This window comes from Prinia subflava, chromosome 4 (assembly GCF_021018805.1).
Source record: "Prinia subflava isolate CZ2003 ecotype Zambia chromosome 4, Cam_Psub_1.2, whole genome shotgun sequence".
Classification (NCBI taxonomy): Eukaryota; Metazoa; Chordata; class Aves; order Passeriformes; family Cisticolidae; genus Prinia; species Prinia subflava.
In genome coordinates this window covers 28,658,104-28,684,294 of record NC_086250.1, presented here as the reverse complement: position 1 = coordinate 28,684,294, position 26,191 = coordinate 28,658,104, and the positions used below count along the sequence as shown (strand labels likewise).

Sequence of the window (26,191 nt, the reverse complement as noted above, 5' to 3'; positions counted from 1 at the left end):
GTTGAACAAATGTAAAATTCAACTTTTCTCCCAGAAGAAATGCTAGCATTCCCTAAGAAGAGTGACTAATGAAACGTTTTAAAGAACCTTTTACTGAGGATTTTCTATTTCAATATTTCAGATCATGAGGTGCATTTAATAACAATAAAGGAAAAACATTGATTGAAACTATATACTCAAAATTATTCAGTGTAACATTTATGGTGGACATTTCACTGAGATACACTTATTCCTACAAACTACTTTTCACATAAATTCTTCTCTGAGCAAAGTTTTTATTTCTATGTTTGATATTAGTGATATGTTTGTAGATGTCTCTTGCAGGATGAGTGTTTTGACTGAGTGTTGTTCCACACATATCAAGAAATAACAACCAAAGAGCTTATTGTTCTTTTTGAAGAACGGTGGTTAATTGATGAACACTAATTAATTAATTAAAAGTACAGCTGCACACAAAGTGGAGAAATGCAGTGGAGCTAGCTGAAAGAATGAAGACCTACTGGATTGGTAAAATAGATACCACGACTAGGGCACAGGTAGTAGGTAATAAATCTAAAAAATCCCCATCATGTATGGGGGGTGGTTGTGAAGAGCCTTGGAAGGTTGACAGCTTGAACATAATGCACCAGAACAGGAAAAAAAACATAGGACAATGTTTTAGAGCAAAGCTGGTAAAAGAAAAAGCAGCCAAGATTATACTAGCACCTGGCTCACTTAAATGTGTGCTTTCATATGAACAACATATATCCTTGAATATTTTCTATATTCTGCAGCTGATATTTTTCTCTACAATGAAAATTAAAAATAAAACTGACTTGCACTGACTTCTACGGCATAAAATATAAAATTTAATTCCTCAAATCATTCTAGTCTCCATATATGCATTTCTAGGTTGATTTAAGTATCTACATTGCCAAAAACTTCACTACCCTCACTTCAGCTGGAGGTTATTACTTGGGCAGACTACGGATTATAAAACTGACATACAACATGGGTTGGGACAACCAAAAACCAGAATTCTTCTCAGACACTAAGTTTCCCTGCACTTTTTCATGATTTCAGAGATAAAATGCAGTATTTCACTCCCCGCTTCTGCTCCAAAATGTAGAAATCCTCCAACTTAGTTAAACTACCAAATCGACAAAATATTCAACTTTTAAGGAACAGCTTCACTTGCAAAAAGTATTCTTCTGTTCAGTGATTTAGGAGTTTTGTAATGTTAAAATTCTTACAAGGGGAAAAAATGGAAAAAAGAGGAAAGACTGAAATGATGTTTTATTCCTGTTTATATAGAAAGGGTCTCTGCCATCAGGGGCTGAATATTTACATGAAAGCAAGTAACACGATGAAAATAAAAAAGAACTGCACGTGAAAAGTGGCAGAAGCAAATAGGTCACCTCTGCTTTTACAGTGCCTCAGATGAAGCATACCTGTATCCGCTGGGACAGAGAGACACCCGAATCTGCAGGGACAATCTGTATTCCTTGTGGTGTCCCATCCATTAGTGTCTGTGTACCAGCTTCCTGGGAATGTGGAACCTACAAACAAGAAACAGATGAAATGCACTGACAACAGACGTACTGTTTTACTGGATCCACTATCTTAATGGGTAAAATCGTAAGGTTTCATCAACTTCTAATTTCTGTGAACAAGGCCATGGAAAATCTGACACTCTTTTTCTATAAAAATGCAAATGTTTGTAATCTAATTCAACACCTTAATTTTTCTAATTAGAAAATTCTGATTTAAACTCATTTTGAAATACCTTCCAATGTGAAATTTACAAATAAATCTGCTTTAAGTAAAGCAATTAATTGTTGACAAGTCCACGTATGTCAAATGAACTGAGTATTTACTACTGTTGGTGTTCATGAGACACAATACCTATCATCACAGCTGTGGTATGTTTGCAAGAAATGTACTTTAATGGTTCACCTGAAGGGACAGAAGGGTTTTTGTATGGAAACACAGCATTTGTCAGTTTCAATTCTTTTATTCTGTAGAGAAAACTAATAAATTGTGTGAGTTTGCAAACAGTGTATCTTGTATTAAAATCTCTTCGTGAATGCTCTCAGACACAATTCATGCAAGTGTTTTAACAATTCTCAGTATTTTAAAAATTCTTCGCATCCTACGGCCAACAGCATATGGGGAAGGTATTAGTCATTACATTATCTGTCAATAAAAATTAAGGACGGCTGCTATTTGTAGAGGCTTGATCAGAAAGGCTAGACTTTTTGCAGTCTTTGTCTTCACAGAGTTTACAGACACCTTCAAATTGAAAATTTTGTCTTAAATTCCCGAGTAACTCCAGAACCTTTTGGCTATTCACAAAACTGCCTGCAACACCCTGCAAATCTCTATTACCAATAATTACCAGTATTTACACCATTATACAAATACTCCTCTGCACCTGATTGCCCCTCTGCCCCTCCCAATTAATATAGAGAATATATATGTAAGTAAAGGTACTGTTTCGTAGCAGTTTGTGAGGGGTTTTTGTTCCTCCTGGATCAGCTTCCTGATTTTGCAACCATACCATCACCTGAATGGTAGTAGCAGCAGACAAAAGCAGGCCAGAACATGCAGCTGGAGGTCAGTATGAGAGGGGGACACAGTGGAGGGTGAGACTTCCCCTTAAAGCAGAAATACAAGCTCCCATCAGCCTACGTTGATTTTGAAATTTTGCCCAAAAAGGTGTTACTTTCATAATCTACTTGCTCCTCTCTCCGCAGGTAAAACTGGCTGGTTAGTCATTCCGTGATCTGGAACAGGACCCCGATGCAGGCTGAAAAGCAGCCCAGCAAACAAAGGCTATTCTTAGCACAGATCAAACCCTCAATCCAGTCTCCAAAATGCTCAGAAGCCAACGCATCACAGCAAATGAGTGGGGCTAAGCTGCTGGGAAGATTGCTTAAGCTGCCAGCACCACCAAAAGAAATGCTTGTCAAACTACTGCCCAAGCCATTTCTGGACAGTGCTTTCTAAAAATACCGCATTTTTCTGAGTAGAAGTACTTTTAAACAATTCATTCACTTCTTTGCATAAATAAAGGACAAAAAACTGCTCATTACCCAGCAGCATTTTCAGTTCAAGAGAAGTACTTTCAAGCACTGCAGTTCTGCATCAGCCTCTCAAATCAACAGATACACGTGGTGATTCAGAAGAGATTAAAGTTTCATATAGATTTACCTTTGTTTTACAAAATACATACTACAGAACTGCTTTACATTTGCTCCCTTAAAATGTTATGATCCACATGTTGTGTAAGGTAAAATGGCTTTTTGACCCCACAAAATGTCAGTTTGACAGTTTTACTTCAGTTTACTTCAGTTTACTTCATTTACTTCAGAATGCCAGTTTTTTATTGCACTTAATACTGATAAGGGTAACTACACAACTTGTTCTGAATTGTACTTTTTATGTGTGTGACAGATAGTTTCAACAACTATGTAGCTTTCCTCTGTTACAGTAAACTAGCAGGACTGTGGAAATGAACTACCATATACTTAATGTCCCCAGCCACAGATTAAAGAAAGAAGGTGGCTCTTGGCAGGCAGCTTCCCTACATGAATCAAGAAATATGGTCTTGACGTAGAAACTGAGCAGAAGATGAGTAGCAGATGGCAGAATCTGAGCAATGACAACCACTGCACAATGCCCCATACAGACAGGGTTATATTTTGCTTCAATGTTTTGCTTTCATGAAAAAAGTCCTAAATTAACAAAAGCATGTTTGTGAACACCATTGTAGAACTGTTGTGGTAATTTTGCGATTTAAAATGTTTCATGAAAAACAATATTATAAAAAAATCAACATCTATGTACAAGACACTGCTGACCATTATGTCAATGAGACACAGAAATATTTCCATTCTCCTTAATATTGGAACACCCTTTCCATTCAGGTCTTTTTCTTTTCAGGTTCTACCCATGTAAATTTTTCTTGTAAATTCAATTAAAACTACTTCAACATTCAAGAGAATTATAAATGCTAGCAAAAATACTGCTGAGGTTCTCTAGACCTTAAACTACAATTTTTCAGTGCTTACAGTGTTTAGGAATGTCACCAAGCAATCACAGCCTGTGGGTAGGCAGGAATGTAAGCTATTACATGGAAGCCCTTGTGAGACTGCCTTCCTTGCTGATTCCACCTTTCAGGCAGCACATTCACGCGTGGTATGCACCTTTGACAGTAATTCTGGCTTAGGGAGTCCCAGCTTGCACAGCCCTCAGGGATGCTTTTGAGTCCTTCCAACCACATGTCTGGCTGGGCTGCACCTTGTATGAAATAAGGACACTGACAACAATCAGCAGGGAGAGGACCTTGCTCCACTATGCTGTAATTAATGTTTTTTTCCTAGTTTTGTCCACTGGATGATGACACACAGAGCTTACATGAGCAAGACTAGTATAGCATGCAAGTAAGTGAGGACTGGGGAATGGTTAAGCTGCACTGCTGCCAAATACAGTGTGTCTGTCTCAGACACAGTAAAACCTTGCTAAAGGACAAATCCTAATCTACACTGCTGACAAAACAACAGCCATGAAAACTGTAGAACTGTGATTTCACCATGAACAGGAACAGCTACTGCTCTCTGCAGCACTGCATCTTCACTCTATGTCTGTTTTCTACCCTGCCTTCCTTTGGCTACCACTCATCTTCCTCTCTGTGCTGGCTCTGGTAGTCATTGGAATCTTCTCAGACCCTACTCCATGCTAACCGAGCAGAAAAAGTTCCACTTGTCCTGGCTGGGTTATTAGCTTGCTGTTGATGGGGAAATTAGTATGGAAAGAAACAGAAAAAGGACTCTCTCTCTCTTGTAGTACTGAAATACTAAGTCAGCTCAGTCTCTAATTTCGTTATGAAATTAGAGAAACAACCCCCACAGAGGCTAAACACCATCATCACACCATTCTCTGAGTGGAATGTACATTTCAGCTAGCTTTGACTAGCCTTGTACTGTCAAAAAGAAACAAATTTAAACAGGAAATACAGCCCTATTTAGACCTGAACAAGGAACTATAGTCCCAAAACAAAACTGCATTAAACATGCATTCTCACCTAATGAAGAGGACAAGTAATAAAAAGAAAACATCATACTTCCCATAAAACACTTATGTCCTTTTGAAACAGCCTTACCAACACTCAGATGCTACAAAAATAAAAGCTGTGAGAATTTATTCAGAGTAGAATTAACCATCCCATCCCCTACTCCAACCTTTCCATCTCAAATTAAGGCTGAGAGGAAATAAAATTACCTGAGAATAAGTCTATTTCTAAACAAAAATCCAAGAGTGGATATTTCAAGCTAAAAAATAACATTTATTTAAGATAAATAAATTACTGCCTCTATCTTATTTAAAGTGGTGCTAATTTTAAATAGTCTATGCTGTGCCGAAACTTTCTAGGTAATTATGTATACTCATATCCTCACTCTCAAACTATCTGTGCATCTCTGACAGTTCTCTGGCTGCAGCACAGACTCTGCACACAGGTCACAGAGAACCAAAACCAGAAATCTGCAGAAACAGGAGCTCAGTCTTTCTTTTGACACATAGCGAACACATATATCTGAAAGTGAAAAACACGGCAAAACTTCACTAGTGAAAATGAAAATGAAGTAATTGCATAGTTGTAAAGTAAAAGCTGTGTCCTGACTTTTTTAACTAAAAGTGAGTAAAGTAAGTACACAATCAGATGGCTCTCTGAAAACCACTACAGGTTCAGACAGCAAGCTGAGAAGCTAGTGATACTGGAAACACTGCTAGATTGTTCTTAATTTCTGTGGGGTCAACTTTGGCAAAAAAGGCTTTGCAGCATAACCTTAAAAGAGACATGGTAGGTTCTTCTGCCTTCTGAGGGAAGTGTCCAGAAGACTAGCCTGTACCAAAAATTTTCTCTTGCGATTTTGTTTTTTACCTATCAGTCTGTGCATTTTATTATGCAATTTCTCTTAAACAGGACTCAAAATTTATGTACCTCTCCCATTTGCTGTTCAAAAATTTGATGGGCCAGTTCCTCTATGGTTGCCATGATCTTTAATCACCAGAATTTCCTGTCAAACAAAGGAAAGAAGATGCTTAACATCTGTAGTGTCGAAAGTAAAAATATCCTGGGAAAAATATAGTTCACAGATTTATGAAGATGACATCACTGCAGAATTTAAAATTTGATTATACTATAAAAATAAAAAATTTGCTATTTGAAAATTTTGATTCGTTTTATTCAAATAACTCACACAGAGACTTCCTATTTTTCCTCTTTTGCTTTTCCAACAAGCAACAATATAGTAAAATCACAGAGAGAACAGAAGTCTATCACTGACCACGACATCAGCAGGTACATATTTAACATCTAAAAAACTGGAACATACACAGTTTTGTTAATGCAAATCAAGGGGGGAAAATCTAACTTCTTTTGAATTCATACAGATTTTTTAGTATTAACAAGTGTACTTGAAGGTCAGTTTTGTAACTAACAGGAGGCAGTACTTGGGACATAGAAGATAAGTGTTTTAAAAAAAGATGTTGTTTCGTTATCAATACTGTAGCTACAGCATAAGCCCAAATCTTCATGAGAAGAATTTTGTGGGGCTTAACAGACACCGCTACATTAATGCAGTACAAAGGATTCAGATGCTTGCCTGGTTTATTTGGCAAGGCATATATTATTGATACACAAATATTTGTAGAAGAGAATACAGGTGACCTTGCCCCTGATAAGTAACAGCTCTGTAAATTACCCAATACAGCCTCGCCCCTGACAAGTCACAGCTATGTCCAAAAAAGATAAGTGTGATACAAGGGAGTGGGTTACTGCTGAGGGAAAGTCATGGCGAAGGATCCTGGGGACAGAGAATCACTGCTGTGAGATGTGTCTGGGTCTGCAGTCAGAGCCTGTTCTTGGAACCTGCAGTCACAGTCTGCAAACTGATAGCTGCAGTCAGAGTTTAGCAGGAAATAAGCAGCAGTCAGAGGCTGCAAGGGAAATCTGCAGATGGAGCTTGCTGCAGCCAGGGTCAGTGAATAGTTGGAGTCAGCAGGGCTAAGCTCTAAAGAGGAATAAACCTGGACTCTTTTCATGCTGTGATAAACAAGAAGTCCGTGTCTTGGCTCATTTCTACCCTTTAACAAGAGGGCTGCTGCAACAATATTCACTAGGCAGAACTAAAAAGAACTACACAAATTATAGAAGCACCATATAAACAATGTTACTGACAAAAGCAAATTAAAAACACTGCAATACCTACTTCTTGTATGAACAAAGGCAGTACTCTCTTACATTAATACTGCTTTTCATTAACTTTTTTGGAACTCCTAGGAATTACCTCCTCCTCAATGAATCTTGAAACCTCTCCAATGAGCCATACAAGTAAAAAATTAACTCAAATTTAACTCAAGCTGATTCTGCCTTTAAAATTGGAAAGAAAAATCTTTTTCGACTAGAGGAAGAACTGCAGGCCTTGGAGGTGTGCCCAAAGTTATACTAAAGCCTAATTAATGAGTGTGAAAGGGAAAATACAGAAATATTTGGGCACTGTAGACCATTCTGAAACACTCACTAGCATGCTGCATTATTAGTTATATTCAGACAAAAAATAACAGGCATGCATATAGAGATAGGATACTGAAGTTTATGCTGAAAAGCATTATCTCTTAGGACAATCCAGGTGTCAGCGTCCTTGCAGGAGCACTTTATTAGCCCACTTCTGTATCCAGTGAGCTGCAACACAATCACTATTCAGAGGATTTAGAATTTTCAAGGCAGGCAGTGTGTGTTATCAATGTTTTCTTCTTTTAAATAAAACACTAGCAACAAAATATTGTACTGTTTACATACAGAGTGCCAGAAATAAGTGCTACTTCATTACAAAATAACAACAAAAAAAAAATCACTTCGAGGTATTAATTTGCACAGCTAGTCAGATCTCCTAAATCAGATGTGACTACCCTCACAGTCAAGATATACTAGAAAAACAACTTAGCTTGAAAACCGAAAGTGATTCAAACTGACGTGTTTCACCTTGGAGTAAAGCAGTGAAGGAATATGTATGTATTCAACTATGATGCACCAGTTGTAGGGAAGGAAACTGGCTCTCAGAGAGGCATAAACCATTAGCAGTGAATTTTTGAAACTTATCTAAAAGAGACTCATTTGAACTACACTTGCATGAACATAGGACATCAAGTACACAAACAAGACTGAACTCTTATGATGAAGAGGGACCTGGAGAAAATGCTGAACCTGTCCTACCTCTTCATGCTGTCTGGAACAAGCACAAGGAGATTCAACTTATGGATGCAGAACCAGCTGTCAAAACTACACAAATCATCTGAGTTTGAGCTTGTGAGGCATGCACACAATGGAAAAGCAATGTACTCGCTATTACTGACATGAATTTACATATTAATCACACAGTGCTTTATATTTTGACACGTACACTTCCAATTTGCATAAACATTCAGAAATAGGTTCTTCTGTGTATTGTTGCTTTATTTAACTCAGTGATCCCTAAACCAAAGGGCACTGACAAAACAGTATTTGTAATGCCAGTCTGTATTAAAATATCTTAATTGAAATCACCTCCAATAAATCATGCAACTTTGCTTTGAAGAGCATGTATAATAGTGAAAAAAATCATCTTCAATATTTCAAGTATAAAGTTTTAGATAATATTTCATGTTGCAGATCAACTACAGTATGAAGAGCTGAAATAGGCGTTCCTATCCCATTTTCCATTTTTGATTTATAATTTCATCTCTTCACGTGCTGGCATACACATAATGCTTGAAAAGTCAGTTCAAGCAACTGAACTGGCAGAAACTTCTTTACTTGCAGAGACAAGGAAATTTCAAAAGCAGTTTGAACAGAATTTACAGCTCACCCCCAGGAAGGAAGTCCTGCTCACCCTGACCAAGCTGCAGTGGCCTTGACCACACAGTGAGAAAGCTCAACTCACTAAAAGGAGAGAAAACTCAGCTGGCAGAAATGCAGCAAACATTATCTAGGTAAGCACACTGAACTGATTCTTTTGCGGTCAGATTCGTTCTATCACAGACAAAAGGGAGAATATGTTGTTATAAGTCAAGAGAGGGAGGAAAAGAAGATTTAAGGAGGAGGCAAACCTCCATTCCATTGCTATTGGTGGGAAGCTGGGTAATTCAGTTGAACTGCACCATAGAACTGTACCCATTGCTTTTGGCCCAGACAGCCCAGCCTGATGCAGCTCACTCTGGAGTCAGATAAACCCACAGCCACTTAAGCAAAGAAGCAAGGTCACTTCTCTGAGGAGCAGCTATGTGTTAAGCTGTGCATCTTGCTCTGGGGACAGGGGAGGAGGACAGGTCAAGGAGAACTATCTACAAATTCTCAGCTAACTTTGGGACAGCTGTAAAAGGTTTTGTAGTTCATATTTCGCTTACCTAGGATATCTGTGTTAGACTTCACATCAGGTATGCTTAATCACTCTTTAGACATCCCTGCAAGGAATTAAGGAGAAAAAAACCACTTCAGCTGTTTTTCTTCTATTCTGTAAATTTTAATATTTAGCACATTTTTTAAAGTTTCTTTTCCTGAGTTACTCCAGCCAACATCCTCTGTGGCTGAATTGTTTCACATGAAATGATAAATATATTCTAAATTCAAAGCTACCTGAAAATGAGAAAAGTTCCCTTAACATCTTATAACCTTCACTTCCCAGATTTCCCAGCAAAGAAAATGACTTGGGGGATGAAGCAAAGGCCATGGATGTTGTCTACCCAGAGTTTAGCAAAGCCTCTGACACCGTCTCCCCCAGCACTCTCCTGGACAAACTGGCAGCTCATGGCTTGAACAGGGGTGCTGTCCCCTGGGTAGAAAACTGGCTGCCTGGCTGGGCCCAGAGTGATGGTAAATGCAGCTACATCCAGCTGGTGGTCCACCCCAGGGCTCAGTATGAGATCAGCCCCATCTAATATCTCTATCAGTGACCTGGATGAGGGGATTGAGGGCATCCTCGCTAAGTTCGCAGATCAGGCTAAGCTGGGCAAGAGTGCTGACCTGCTGGAGGGTAGGACGGCTCTGCAGAGGGATTTGGACAAGCTGGATCCATGGGCTGAGGCCTGGGGGTGCTGCTCAACAGTGGCTCAACACAAGCCAGCTGTGCCCAGGTGGCCAAGAAGGCCTCTGGCATCCTGGCCTGGATCGGCAACGGTGTGGCCAGCAGAGCAGGGCAGTGACCGTGCCCCTGTCCTCAGCACTAGGAAGGCCATGCCTCCACTGCCGTGTCCAGTTCTGGCCCCTCCCTGCAATGAAGCCACTGAGGTGCTGCAGGCAGTCCAGAGAAGGGACACCTGGGGAAGGGGCTGCAGTGTAAGTCAGCTGAGGAGCAGCTGAGGGAGGTGGGAGTGTTCAGCAGGGAGAAAAGGAGGCACAGCAGAAACTTACTGCTCTCTACAAGCACCTGAAAGGAGCTGTACCAGGGGAGGTTTAGATTAGATACTAGGAAAAATTTCTTCACTGAAAGGGTAGTGAGGCATTGGTGCAGACTGCCCAGGGAAGCAGTGGAATTGCCATCCCTGGAAGTGTTCAAAATGCCTGTGTGTATTTGCATCAGGCTTAGCGGCAACCACAGGGGTGCTGGGTTAACAGCTGGAGTCGATCTTTTTTCAACCTTAATGATTCTAAATATCATCAGTCTCAATTTTGACCTTCAAGGTCTTCTCATCTAATGTGAATCTTCTTGATTTCAGAAACACTCTTTTCCATGCTTGTCAAAACCATGTTCAAAGGACATGCAAGCCCATATATGAGAAATATTTATTGCTAGTACAGGAAAGTAGTAGATGGAGTCAATTAATTGACAGGTTTTTCCTTAGAATACTCTCTTCTCCTTCCAAAATGAATGAGACAAATCATAATAAACCGAACTTTATTCATATACTTAAGAATGCTATTCACATTTTTATTTCCCTTCTACAGTTATCTAAAACACTGAAAGGAGGAATCTGCAATTCTGCAAGACCAGAGACCACAACAAAAAGGCTGCATATGCTTTTAGGATCTGCTTTATAAGGTCCAACAGTTAGAACTTTAGCAATATTAGTCATATATTATGACTACAAGGGAGAAAGGAAAGCCAAGGCCCCTGCCAACACATAGGCAGGATAATTATAACAATTATGTTGTTTACCAACACTGCCCAAATAATTTTAACCTCATTTAAATCTCACTTTGAATACTCTTGCAAAAATTATTTTCAACTGCTGCTGTTTCAACCAGCAAGCCTATACTATACAAGCAAGCTGCTTGTAACAAGTATTGCTCAATTGCTCCACTGGTTTCCCTTTCTCATATCAGACTAAGATCCTTGTCTTTACTTCTACCACAGAATTTCTGAAAAATTAAGTGGTAAGAAGTGCTTTGTCCCACAGCTATTTAGCCAATGACACTGGCACAGCTTAAGCTCTTATTTCCTTCTACAACCTTCTGCAGATCTACTGTTAAGATCTGACAGACTGTAAAAATACAGAACAAACACAACCTTCCTAAATTTTTCCTTTAAAAAGATCTGTTGCTGACAACTATGTCAAATTAACAACATTAAGACCGTCAATATGATTAGATTGCTGCCTCTGCAAATGTACAGTACATTCTAGTTTGGCAGCTTTGTATTCCTTTAGTCTGTGATGATCCCTTTGCGTATTTTCTTATTTCTGGGAACAGGGAAAAATTCCCTTCTCAGAAGATAACACAGCACAGAAATGTTTTGTTTCTGTTGCTCTAGGTTCAGAGTAACACAAATATCAGCTTCTGTACTTACATTGATTAGACCTGCTTTACAAGGATAATCACTGCACTTGTTCTCCAATTTATTCCTTGAGTGTTTGACAGCATCACTTGCCATGTAATTAAATAAAAAAGAGCTATTTCAAAACCACTTGAAAAACAATAAACAGAATTATATAGCCATCTCTTTTCCTTACAAAAGTTCAATTCCCCGACCCACCAGAAGCAGCATCTAAAAACTAAAAGCAGCCATTTTGACAGAAGGCAGGCATTACACTTCCTCTTAAATGCATTTAAATGCATGTATTGCCTTTTCTGTTCAATTTTCAGACTCAAAATGCTACCAAAATCTTTCTGTCTGTAAGCTACATATTGTTAGTTTATGTCCCTAGTAAATGAGTTCTTGACAAGAGTCAGAATTATTTGAAAATGCATCACTATGATCCGTCAGTATAAACTGGGTGGTGGTGGATCTGGCATCATCAAGTCCAATAGTGTTTGACTGCTACTTTAGAAAAGCACTCTGTAGGCCACCATAGCAGTGGAAAACTTTCATTAGCTTGCACCAATTAAACCCCTCCTCTCTACTTCTTCCTCAGCTTTCATATGCCAGAGTTTTCTCAATGTTTTAGTCAAAATAACTTAGGAAATACTTACTTTGTAAAAGTATTTCAGGCCTACTTGAACTGAAATGGGTCAGTTCTGAAAAGAAAACATTCCCATGAGAGCAGTTTTGAAGGCTGGTAGTCAGAAGCACTAACCTCTCCACCAGTACAGTTAACTTACACCCAGCAGACATCACTGTTTAACTTACCCTTCTCCAGGGAGAAAGTTATACAACTTTAACTGTCCTAGTAGGAGGTTCCTATTAATAGTATTTTTAAATATTATTCCAGGGTAGACTAAGGACTTTGAAAGTAGTAGCAGGAAGCATATTTCTTTGTTTCAATGCTCAATTTGATATAAATAATATCTCTCATTTTATTGTATTACACTGTTAGTAAAGCTGCCCCACTATCAAGTACCTTGATTCTGATGTAATGTCCTTTAAATGAGTAAGAACAAACCACATCAGCATGAAGATAGAACATGAGAAAATTCTGTCCATTCAAAAGATCTTTGGTTTACTTTGGAAAAAAGTAAATACAGTAAATGAACTGTCATACCTCTGACCACTTTTATCGTACAAAAACAATGTTTGTAAAATTTTAGTAGTTCAACCTACCCTGCTGGCACTGTTCAACCAGTTTGAGTCTGTATATATGGAATGAACACTAATTCTTCTAGTTACTATGTATGGAATGTGTCTTAATACAGGGGTCTTTCCAAGATGAAATCAACCTGTTAAACTAACAAAGTTACACAAGTATGTTCTAGATACTTTAGAGGTACAGATACATTAACTAGTTACAACTGCAGAAGTTACTGTGAACTTTACTTTTTGTTCTTTTATCACTGTGCTGGTTTGGGTAGGGGAAAGTTAATTTTCTTCGCAGCAACTGGTATGGGGCTGTGTTTTGGATTTGCCACGAACACAGGGCTGATAATACAGAGATTTTTGTTGTTATTTCTGAGCAGTGTTCACACACAGCCAAGACTTTTTCTGCGTTTTGTGCTGCCACACTGGTAAGGAAGTTGGAGGTACATGGGAGATGGGTAGCAGATACAGCCAGGACAGGTGACCAAAGGTATATTCTATACCATATGACATCATACACAGTATATAAAAATGGAAAGAGGAAGAAGGAGACAGAGCAATGGGATCTGTCTTCCCAAGTAATCATTACGCATGATAGGGCTCTGCCATCACATCAGATATTGAGCCACCAACCTGCCCTGGAGATGCCTGAACACCTGCCTGTCAACTGGATACAGTGAATTATTCCTTGTTTCACTTTGTCTGTGTGGCTTTTGTTTTCCCTACTGAACTGTCCTTATCTCAACCCATGAGTTTTCCAGCCTTTTCCCCTCCAGTTCTCTCCCCAGTCCCACTGGTGGGGGAGTGAGCAAGTGGCTGCCTGTGGTTAAACCATGACACACAGTAAAGACAAATACAGGACAGTCAACATGACTTTTTATGAAAGCTCAAAAAGTTAACATAACAGAAAACTAACTGCAAAAGAAGAGGAAACAATCCTCTCTGTAGTCATACTGCTTCAGTACTTAGTGATTTCAATACATCTCAAAGTCAACTAAGGATTTTAGCTCAGGTCATAACACTGGGCTTACAGGTATTCTGTACCTTAAAATGGAAACTAGTCCTCTCTTTCATTATCAAACTAATCATATACTAATTAAGAATTCAGCACAGCCTGTGCCAAAGCTGTTTAATAAACTCCTACACATAAAATAGAATGCACTTAACGATCCCTCTATGATTAAATGTGCCTGAGTTAGTGCTGAAATAAGTTAAAGATCCCCCCAAGATTTCTTTATATGTTAGAGTAGTTTTCTGTGATGCTTTACAGATAATAAATTAAGCCGAGGAATTCAAACACATTTGTGAAACAAATGATGCTACTGTGCTCAGTGCTTCATACAGGAAAAGCTCAATGAGCATGACAAGTTAAATGAGCTATTCTTGATTATTGTTCTACAAACCACACTGTTCAAGAGGGTAGAACAGTTGGCATACTTAAAGGAGTAAGACTGTCTTTATCAATGAACTGAGGAATATTTGTGTGACCCCTGACACCCAGTTAGATACTGTTTTTTAAATTCGTGTGAGACCAAGATTTAGTGCATATACAGGGGACAAGTCACAACACGAAACTGAAGCAGCTGGACCTGCAGGCAAGCAAGGGAAAATGAGATGACTCCAAAAGCATAAGGGAGTAATTAAAAGGTACAGAGCAATACAGAAAGAGATGCATTTGTAGGCATGCCTGTGCAATTAATTTAAAATCAGTGCTCTCACTACCTTTTCTTGTAAGTACGTTCTACAGCACAAGGAAACATGAGAAAACAGAATCACTGGAATAAATCTTCAGGTGACTGACAAATTGTTTTTACAGTTTGGGGCACCAAAGGGATAGTCCCACTTTTAGGTCTTGGCTTCTGTTTCTTTTTTCATGCTATCTCTAGAGCCTGCCCCATCAGCTGTAGGTGAGCTGACTTAGCTCACTAGTGTCACAACCAACGGGGAAAAGAAGGAAGAGGAAAGGCCAGGGGGCTGTCCGCAAGTGGAGCCTATTTACAGGAGCGCTGGCTGCACGCCAGAGCTAGGTGAGGAGACAGCCACTTAATCAGGTCAGCCTGCCCCGGGTACTGTCAGCCACAGCCTACATCTCCACCTGAAGCCTGCAGAAGCGAAAAATGAGAGAAAAACCCCAAACTGATCTCCTGCACCAGGGCTGAAGCTACACCATGAACCAGGACCAGGAAGCTCATCTGATGAAAGACTGCCCCATTCACTAGATTAGGTTCAGCCAGGTCCATTCCAGCTGGCACAGAAAGATCATCCTGACACAGCAGAGCAAGGGCAAACCCTTCTTTCCAAATACTTGGAGGCAGTACATCCTCTATGGTACAATTACAGTATTTCCTGAGAGGTAGCCCCACTGCTGGCTTTGTTCCACTCTGCATTTACCTTCATGGTTGTATAGCTGTAAATTCATCTTCTGACTTTATTCACCCTGCTTTATTCACTTTATTCACCTAAAAGTTGTTACACACAATACAGGAAATGCAAGTAGAAGCAGAATCAAGACCACTTCTTTTTGGAAAGAAGCCCACAGTGTTACATCAGCTTATCAATAATGCCAATTTGTCCATTTCAGTGTTATGCAAGATGATCATTTGGAGTGTTCACTGAATTACAGCCACAGAGGGGGTAGCTGATAAATGAAGGCACTCTACAGAAATCAGCACACCTCTTCAACAGTACTACTAATAAGACAACCCTTATAAACTTGTACATCTGCATATCCATGGAAGCTTCCTTCAGGTTAAAAAGGAAAAACAAAACAAAAAACCCAAAGAAGGAAACCCTCCATACAACAAAACTGAGTTTCTCACACATCCTTCCACTAAATCACTGTTGACACTGTCCCATGTAAAATATTCTGAGGGGTGAAGTGATCAAGAGCAGCTCTGCCAAGGACTTGAGGGTTCTCCTAGAAGAAAGGCTGGAAACAGCAAGGTGGACTGGCAGCCCAGAAAGCCAGACGTGTCCTGGGCTGCATCCAAAGCAGTGTGGGCAGCAGAGGAGGGAGGGGATTCTGCCCCTCTGCTCCTGAGACCCCACCTGCAGGGCTGCATCAGCTCTGGGGTCCCAGCACAGGAAGGACAGGGACCTGGTGGAGAGAGTCCAGAGGAGGGACACCGAGGTGATCAAAGGGATGAAGCACCTCTCCTGTGAGGAAAGGCTGACAGAATGGGGATTGCTCAGCTTGGAGAAGAGAAGGCTTCAGACTGACCTAACTGCAGCCTTCCAGTACCTGAAGGGAGCCTGTGAGAAAGACAGAGAGGGACTTTTTACAAGGGTGTGTAGTGACAGGACAAGGGGGAATGGCTTCCAACTGGAAGAGAATAGGTTTAGATTAGATATTAAGAAATTCTTGACTGTGAGGATGGTGAGGCCCTAGAACAGGTTGCCCAGAGAATCTATGGATGCCCCATCCCTGGAAACATTCAAGGCCAGGTCTGATGGAGCTCTGAGCAAACTAACGTAGGGCATGGCATCCCTGTCCATGGCAAGGTGGTTGAAACTAGATGATCTTTATGTTACCTTCCAACCCAAGTCATTTTGTGATTCCCTGTTTTTTCCCTTTGCTATCAATTAGACAGGATTAGATTTTGTTAAGAGGGTGTGGGTGTGTATTTGTGAATTTTTATTGTTGTTTTGGGGATGTTTTAAATTCCTATAAACATGTGAAAAGCACTCTGAAAAATCATATTAAGTCCAATTAAGAGACACAGTGACACACTATCTGTCTAATGCTTCAAATAAAACACATTCCCACACTAAATGGTGTAGTTCTCACACCACAAAGTTACTGCTAAATTATAAATATCAACCTCAACTTATTTGGAATGAAATAACCGTTTATGAGAGCTAATATGACAATAGCAGAGGGCTTGGCTTTAGTTTTTTGGTGGTTTATATTTTTCAGGTTTCCACTTTAAGTTCCAACAAAGACATTCAAATACTGAGCTTAGTCCAGCCTAGCTTACTACCAAGCTGAACAAAAGCAATTTAAGTTAAACAAATATAAACAGCTTTTTAGAGAAGCTCTGCCAAAGTAAAAAAAGTCAATCTAAATATTGATACAGAAAGGCAGTTCTTAGACCATGATTTTCAGGACGGAATGTATTTCCTTACAAAATTTGCAGCACTGCATAATCAGATACCTGGGATTCAGACAGCACAAGCCATCTTCCAGTCTCAGAGAAATGGAATTTTAAAGAGTTCGGTTTTACAAAAAATAAATCCTTTGCTGATTTAAGATTTTGGCAAGTAATGTAGTAGTCTCTGGAATTAAAAGCTGGTGACTGAATGGTAAAAATATGGACAGATCTGCATACACAAGAGAAAGAATTTAATTAACTGTAACTCTGTAGTTTTATCCATAAAATTTACTGATATAATTCTGGTTTGCAGCAGGTTACTTTATTCTAGTAATGTACAGGCACAAGTTTAAAGTGCTAAAAGCAGCTTGAAACACCACTGAGGGGGAAAAAAAAAAAGGTAAAAATTTTGCCAGAAGGTAACCCAGGTACAGTTGTTTCCCCTGAAGGTCACTGTTAGTTGCACACTGCAGCCTGTGTGTGACAAAAAGCAGAGCTGTGCCAGCCAGAGCATGTGGGCAACCCTCCCCAGAAGGTTTCTGCTTCTTCACAGGGGATGTTACACCCACCACAGGCCTGAGGGCTCCCTGATCTCCATCAGCCAAAATAACCCCGGTTAGCAAAGGTTACTGCTGAAAGTGCTTGAGCCAGGATGGCTGCTGAAGCAGGACAGACACACACCCTGTACCAGCCACAGCACTTGCCAGCTGAGCGCCACACTTCGTCCACCAGCAGAACAAACACGGGCAAGTTAAGATGTGACACCGCTCTGCTTCTTATGTACACTTAAACTCCTTATTTAAGCAAGAGGTACTGCTTTTTTTTCAGGGTTTTTTGACCCAAACATTAGACACAAATTACTTTCTTTAGGGAGTATACTTTCCTTCACGAACTCAAGAGAAATGCCAGCAAATTCACTGGCTGCACAAACTTTAATTACACAATACAATAAGTACACGATAAATTAAAGCAAAAATTAGGTATAAGCATAGAGAACAAACTAATCTTACTATTGTAAATATGAAATTTCACATTATGGATCAAAGTCAGTTTTCATTGGACTACCACATTAGCTATAAGTATTCTGTAGCTGTATTTCACAAGTGAACTATTTAACTGCATGCTATAGTATCAGCGGGGTTTTGTTTGGTTTTGGTTCCCTGCACATCTGTCAGCTCCCCCTGACCTTTAATAACAATACAATAATGAAATAATTCATGTTGAAAGGTACTTCTGCAGGTCATCTGGTTCAACCCCTTTTCCCCCCCAAAAATGTCAGCTTCAGAGTTACACATGTTGCTTGGGGCTTTCTCTTCACAAGCTAAGAACCTTGAACTGAAAAATTAGGGCAGACTTTAAAAAGGCACCAAAACCATGAAAACTTCAAACAAAAAAAACCTCCTATCCCACAATTCAGCCTGGGCTATGACTATTCTTAAAGATATCAGAACTCCTATGAAACTTGTTCCGTTCAAGAGTAGGTTTCACAAGAAAATACAACCAGTAAGAAAACCAGAACTATTAATGAAAATTGAGGAGAAAAGTTAAAGCTAGTTAGTTTATCTACTGTGAGCTTCTTTCTGTAATAAGCATCTTGATTTGTTGTTGCAGAACGCAGCAGACTTAGCAAAGTGGTGTCTCCCCATTCAGAGCAGTGCACAGGAGGCGCAGAAGCAGCTGAGGACTGCACGCTCCCGGATGACCTCAGTTACCTTCCTTGAGTTATCACACACGTGCACACACACAGCTGACCACCATCACATGCAAACAGTCCTGTGATAGGAGAGCTTCAGCAATACCTCTGACAAACAGCTACAGAAGAGCAGGCAAACATTTCACAGACCTGGAGATAGAATTATTTTCAGAAAAATAATTTACAGAAAAAGCCATACAAAATTATGAAGAGTCACCAGATGAACTATCACACTGTCTGAACTGGCACAGAAATTGTGATGTTTTCCCACCGATCACATACTTCTATTTCTACTTACATAATGCTGATTCCAAAACCAGGAAGCTGTCCTACAGAAAACTATTTGAATTTTTTCCCATCTTATTTCCCATGACAAGTGTGGATGCAGCTCTTCCAGCTACACCACTTTTCCAAAGTCCACTCTGCTGACATTAGTAGCCTCAAATCAGAGACTTCACATAAGAATGAATGCCTAACTTGTTTTTCAAGAATCATGTCCACACACTCGTCTTTCAGTAAAACCAGTATCAAGGCTTTTTTTCCCTCTTCTGTTTCGTAAGTTCACTTGCACAACACATGGCATCTCCTCTACTCCCTCCACGACCTGCAAACGTAAGCGCATCCTGGGGCACGCGGCCCTGCTTTTTACACTGACAGCAATATACGGCAACAAGTAAAAAATAATGACTCCACAATCTCTGCAGCTTAAAAGAAATACCCCACCCAACGAGACAAAACAAGGAACAGCGACAGGGTCATCTAACCCAACAAAAAGAATACCGGGTGTTGCTCAGGGCTGTCTTAACCCAAATAAACCCTGATAGCCGCCAGGGATATACAAAAGGAGCAATCGAGCGGGGTGATGCCGTCAGCAGGTAGACAGTGGTTTGGGGGTTGGAGGAAGCGCACGCTCACCCCCCGGGAATGCTGAGGCGCAGGGCTCGGGAGGGGAAAGGGAGATGTGCCCAGGCCCGGCTATCGGGGCCTCTCCGCCGCCCCGGCTCGCTGCCCTCCCATCTCCCCTGCCCGGGGCTGCGCGGGCCGGGGGCGCGGAGCCAGCGCCGTGCCCGCCCCCGCCGCGGCGCCCCGCACAAAATGGCTGCGCGGAGCCGGGGCCCAGCACGAGGGGGCATCGCCCATCGCCCGCCGCCGCCTCCCCCCGCGGCTCCTCTGCCCGGCCCCCGCGGGAAGCGGCGGCCGGCGCCGCCCGGATGCGGGGCGGCGGGACACGCAAGCGGTTCCTGTAGGTGAAAGGTCGGGGGGCGCAGGGCCGCCCGGGGCCGGGCCGGGCCCCGGGGCGGGGCGGGCGCGCTCGGCTCCACGTTCCGCAGCGGTGGCGGCCGGGAGCCGCGCGGGCCCGCAGCGTTACAGCGCGGCCGCCGCCGCTCCCCGTGCTCCCGCCGCCGGGCCGCGCCCGCTGCGGGGGGCGTCCCTCGGCTGCCGGGGGTCCCTCTCTCACCTGGCGGGCCCGGTGGCCGCTCCGGCGGGTTTCTTTAGCGGCGGCGCGGCTCCGGTTCCCGGGGGTCAGAGTTCGCGACCCCGCCTCCGCCGCCGCTCGGCCCCGCCCCGCCCCGCGCTCTGCGCCTGCGCCCGCGCTCGAGGCTCGCGGCCGGCGCGCGGCGGTGAGGGCGGGGCCCTGGGCCGCTAACGGGACCGGGCCGGGCCTGAGCGCGGCGGGCAGGGCTGCGGGGCCTCGGACTCACCGCGGCTGGAACAGGCCTTTCTTTGAGAGCGCCCAGTCCAACAGGGCAGCCAGCACTGCCTCCACTGTAACACCGAAACCCGCCACCTACCGCCACATCCACATGCCTCTTAAAACCCTTCCAGGCCGGGTGACTCCGGCGTCCCTGATGGAGCCTATTCCAGTGCCTGACCATCTTAAAGGAAAAAGAGATTTTTTTTCTGATCTGGAAATCCATGCTGGTTCCGCTTAAAGGCACTTCTTAAGTTCTGTCACTGTAGGCAAGGTAGAAGACACCAGTCCCTCACCTCACTACACCCTTCCCTTCTTACAGGTGGGAGAGCCATGAGGGCCTCCCTAAGCCTCCTCTTGTTGAGATTAAACAAACCCTGCTCCCTCAGGCCCTCCTCTTGGAGCATGTTTTCAAGACCCTTCATGAGCCTTGTTGACCTCTGGATGGTCGTTTTTGGAGTGAGGGGTCCAAAACAGAACACAGTTCTCGAGTGTTCTGCCCTCGAGTGGAGAGCACAAGTCTCCAGCCCCCCCCGCGGTTCTCTGCAGAGAAACGGGGCCAAGCGGCAGGGACCATCACAGGGGCACGGCACAGCACTCGGCCTTTGCGGAGACTGGGGCTCTCCCAGCCGAGGCAGATCCGGAGGCAAGCCTGGCAGATGGGGTTTGAAACGTGCCAGCGTGATGGAGGCACACACAGTGCCCAGCACAGTCACTGTAGCAGTTCAGCAGCTGAGTGTGAAAGAGCTGCGCTTCGCCTGCATGGCAGAAACGCTTCCATCCTCAAATGTCAACAGTGCCTGAACAGCTCTTGGGAAGGCAATGGCCTGGCTGCCAATGAGTGCCTGTTCCTGGGGGGTAGGGCCACAGGAACAACTTGCTCCTGTTCTGCCTCTGTCTCAACATCTGTTTGGACCAAAGCTGTGTTAGCTACTTACTTAGTTTGTGCTAATTATTTTAAATTGCCTTGATTTTAAGTAAGAGTTTTGTACTTTAAATACAGCCTTTCTCTTCTTCCTCTTTCATCTGTTCAGTGAAGATGGTCTAGCTGTGGTCAGAGATCAGCAGTGACTTCAAGATCATTTAGGTCACTAAATGATCTTTAGGGGCTGTATGTGCAATTTCATGATCTGAAAATCATTTAGACCATTTAATGCAATTTCTACTGAATCAGATGACATAAGCATCAACATCTGAGCAGCAGTGATAGGAAAAAACCCACAAAGAATATAAGTAAATTTATGTGTTAACATTTATAAAATTATTCACGCTCTTATCTTGTCAATTCCTTTACTCTTTTCTTCCAGTCCCAGTCCCACAGCTGCACTTCTATCTATCAGCCCTAGCTCAAGATCACTAGTTCAGTCAGTACTTGGAAGCATCTTATTTTGCTTTTTGATCAAAGACATTCCCAAACACCAAATGCAAATGAACTCAGTGAAGAACTTTTAAGGCAGAGAAATTAACTCTCTAAGCAGTTCCTTTAAGTGTCAAACATTCCAGCACTCCTGATTTATAGTACTTGTCACTTCCCAAACTACCTTGAGCTGCACATCCACTTTCTAAATGATGGAGCTTAGAGCAGTTTAATTTAACAAATACCAGGTAATTTGCACCAAAGCTTATTTAAGCCAAGTATTCTGATATCTGCAGTACAGCAGAAATGTCACTGTAACCAGTAAAACATAATTTGTTTTTTCCTTAGCAAGTGACCCAATTCATACTTGATCTGGGTAGGAAGGCGTGCTTCTAGCTGTGTCAGCCAGGATTACAAGAGACACATTTCTATCAAAAACACACAGAGAAGCAAAACCTTTTCTGCTATTACTGCAAGTTTTCAAAAAGTTGCTTTCAAACATATATAAGGAGGCAGCATAACTAACCTGACAGAAAAATCTCTCCCTTACATACCTTACTAAAATACTTACAGAATTAAAGAATCACATGCGTTGGAAAAGATCTCTGAGATCACCGAGTCCAACTTTTAACCCAGCAACTGCTAAGTCCACCACTTAAACCCACATGTCCCAAAGTGCCACATCTGCACATCTTTTAAATATCTCCAGGGATGGTAAGTCCTCCGCTTCCCAGGGCAGTCTGTGCCAGTGCTTGGCAACCCTTCAGATGAGAAGTTTTTCCTAATATCTAATCTAAACTTCCCCTTTTGCAACTTGAAGCCATTTCCTCTTGTCCTGTTCCTTGTTATTTGAGAGAAGCTGAACATGTGGCTACATCCCCTTTCAGGGGCTTGAAGAGACCAGTAAGGTCTGCCCTCCAGTAAGGTCTGGAGCCTCCTTGTCTCCAGAATCAACACCCCCAGCTCCCTCAGTCAATCCTCATGAGACCTGTGCTCCCGTCCCTTCCCCAGCTCTGTTGCCCTTCTCTGGACACGCTCCAGCCCCTCAGTGTCTTTCTTGCAGCGAGGGGCCAGAACTGAACCTGGCACTCGAGGCTTGGCCTCACCAGTGCCAAGTCCACGGGCACGGTCACTGCCCTGCTCTGCTGGCCGCACTGCTGCTGCTCCAGGCCAGGATGCCAGTGGCCTTCTCAGCCACCCGGGCACGGCTGGCTCATGTGCAGCTGCTGTTGAGCAGCACCCCTGCTCCTTTTCCGGACACTCTGCCTGCCCCAAGCCTGCTGAGGTTGTTCTGACTCATGTGCAGGACCCAGCACCAACAGAAGCTGTGATTCAGGCATACTTTGACTGATATGGCAGAACTAAATTTTGCAAAAGGATTTGTCGATGTTAAACCCTTCATTCGACCTTCACATAGACATTAACCCCCTTAACTCTTTTGGATAATTTTTAAAGTAAAACTGATGTGCAGGTAGTGGCAGCAAATTCTGCTGTTTGAAAATCACTGAATACACAGATTACATAATACATAAAACTTGAAAATATTAAAAGACACAGACTCAAATAATGTGAATTTATTTATACAAAAATGATGAACATCCACAGGAATATTTACAGCTTTAAACTGTTTTCAGTTACAAAATAAAAATTCTATTCTTCTGTTTAGACAGTATGATTTAGGGCTGCTCCAAATAAAAGCCTATTGGATGTTAAATAGAGGACAGCAGTTACAGCAAACAAATGCACTGAACGTGTCTGTCCAGACATCTCTTTACATTATGATGTAATAAACATAGTTGAATAATTGAGTTTCCATGTACAAAATATTTAGTAAAATGTGTTCCACAGCTGCTCAGTTTAAGTCCTTTGGGCACACAGTTTTAAGTTAAAGAGAATTCAAGATCCTAGAAGCTTTACCTACGAATAAAGATGATAGAACTAATATTCAATGCTAATGTTTGTCTCATCCTCTACTAATCAATCTTAAATTGATTACAAACTACAGATTCTTATAAGAAGAGGTAGCCAGGTGTCCAAAAACTTCTGATCTTGTTTTAGTGTTTAGCCAAATCAAGACATGACTATTTTATTTTTGATCGTAATGAATCAAATTGGAAGGTGAACTGGAGAAATAGGGCAAGTTTGAAAAGCAACCATCTGAAAATGTTATGAAAGTGCTTGTGTTGCGGGTTCTTTATATGACACAAAGCACTAATGCAGGAGAGAGGAAAAGAAATATTCAAACACATTTAGAAAGACAATTTATTTCACACAGAATGTGAGTGTAATATGTCTACTACTGTTTATAAGACTCTGTTTCAATCTATTTCTCTCACAATATTTTTTTTTTGATTGATCAGCCACTTCTGGAAGAAGTCCTCTGATTTCCATAGAACACTTTAAATTATTTTCTCCCTCTGCACCAAATCCTCTAGAGGTAGTTTGACACCATATGAAGCAGAACTTGGGCACCTTATTCAGTGTGTGTTTTGACTTTTATTGCTCTGTTTTGCAGCAGGGAAAATATCAAAGCATAAACTGAAATTAAATTAGCTTGCTCCTAGTCAGATTTCTGATTCGTTTGCTGCTTCAGGACTTGCCATCTTTGTTGGTGTGCAGTCCCTATGAAAATACGAGGAAGCTCTTCCCTTTGATACTATAAACTGGAAGAGACACATCACATCTATGTTATATTGGTATCAGTTTTGTTTTGGATACAGTAAAAATCATGTCAGAAATCACCCTGAAAAGACATGGTAATAATTTACTTAGCTTCAGTCAGCAGTTGTTTTTGAAAATTAAGTAAAAGCCCTTTGTATATAATAAGAGGAAAGAGAATAAAATAGAATAAAAGAGAATAAAAGAGAATACAGGCTTTGATCAGACTCCTATTGCATTTCCAGCACTATCTGGTCAAATCTCTAGCATTCCTGAAGGAAGTCGGATCTACAGCCTTAAGTTCCTGATTCATACGGTACTCTACTGAAATGATGGAAGTCAATGCAATTTCTTGTATAGTTAATATTAAGAATTCGACTTCCAAGCCCACTACTAACTTTAGAGAAGCTCTTGGAAATAAAGCTTCTTCAGAGCTCTGTTAATATCTTGGACATGACCTTGAGGTATATTGAGGGAATAATTTTGGTTTGCATTTTCATTCTTGGCCTTTTTGTGATGAATATTAACTGTTCTATCATCTCTTTCTATGAGGCCACAGAATAGCTATTAACGTGGAGCTCAAACTATTAATTAAAAATTAATTGCTCTTAATTATGTTGCCACAACTAGCTTGATTCAGGGGACTATGACAAGTGTTTCCTACAGTAAAATTAACTGTCTACATATGCATTGCACTTGACATAAAAAGGGCTTCCTTTTATGCGGGTTTCATAGTTCTAGTTCCATATATGCTATTACAGTGTTAAAATTTTTTAAAAGTTAAATAGAATAATGCACCAGAATCATCAGTAAGTATTTCCTAATGAGGTATACTGATGATTTTCTTTAAGAAAAAACCCCCAAAACCCAAACACCAAAAGCTGAATTCTGTTTTAAAGTGTCAAACAGAATAAATCATATTGCAAACAAAAGGTATTTCAAAGAGTGGTATGCACTTTCAATGCCTTCTATACTAAAAAGCTCTGTTGTCTTGGTATGGCAATTCCAGTTTAAACATAGTATTTAAATATACAATAGCTTTATATTTTTCGGAGAGGAGGGTGCACATATTTGGTTACTGTTCTTTGAACAATTATTTATACAGTGTTTCATATTGTGTACAGAACTCATTTGACATGAAGTTTTGAAACAAATAAGATATTTTGTCTTCAATCATCAAAAATGTATTTTTACTCTGTTTTGAATTATTACTGGAAACAAAAGATAATATATCCTGCAGTTATGGAAGAGAACTCATTTAGTCTCTTTGGCATCTGTAGTACTGTAACAGCTCTAGTGCTTTACAGCCCTGTAATTAAAAACTGGTTTTTAAAATATTTTTCCCTTTTCTGTTTTTTAATAATTGAACCGTATTTTGTTTTTGTGATACAGGATTTGTTGTACTGTTTTAATGTACTGGTATGCAAGATTTCAACTGCCACTCAAGGAAAGGAGCATCAATATCATACAATTTCTCATAAAGGAGCTTACATAGTCAACAAAGACCCCAAATCTGTGAAATTCCTATACTAATCTGTTCCTGCTAAATTGCAAAGTGAACATCAGCAACTCAACTCAAGAACCTATACACAAATCACGAGGAAATGTACAACTGCAACAAATCTGTTTTGTGGGGTTTTTTTAATAAAGCATAAAGTTTATGAATCGTTGACCAACAATCTGCCATTCTGAGGACACTTTGGACTTCAATGCACAAATAATTCTGCCCAT

The 26,191-nt window shown here is 41.2% G+C and overlaps 2 protein-coding genes across 12 annotated transcripts in view; one reads left to right on the top strand and one right to left on the bottom strand.

Moving 5' to 3' along the window:
* The window catches only part of NR2C1 (nuclear receptor subfamily 2 group C member 1), a 53,356-nt gene extending 32,922 nt beyond the window's left edge, over positions 1-20,434 (bottom strand). For 2 of the 11 annotated variants that reach the window (XM_063396311.1, XM_063396315.1), the window contains exons 1-2: positions 19,668-19,909; positions 1,431-1,538 (exon numbers count right to left, since the gene is read on the bottom strand). In XM_063396311.1, coding sequence (XP_063252381.1) covers positions 1,431-1,502 — 72 coding nt within the window. In that variant the 5' untranslated portion in view covers positions 1,503-1,538; positions 19,668-19,909. Of the gene's footprint in view, positions 1-1,430; positions 1,539-5,983; positions 6,060-9,426; positions 9,484-11,804; positions 12,322-12,427; positions 15,561-19,667; positions 19,910-20,211 lie in introns of those variants that run through there. The other 9 variants (XM_063396305.1, XM_063396304.1, XM_063396312.1 and 6 more) reach the window with 9 other exon arrangements.
* Positions 19,712-25,993, top strand: LOC134550052 (basic proline-rich protein-like). Its single transcript, XM_063396317.1, has 2 exons — positions 19,712-19,995; positions 25,853-25,993. Exons 1-2 carry the CDS (start codon positions 19,712-19,714, stop codon positions 25,953-25,955), a joined length of 387 nt encoding a protein of 128 aa, XP_063252387.1. The 3' UTR covers positions 25,956-25,993.
* The last annotated feature ends 198 nt before the right edge of the window (positions 25,994-26,191 follow it).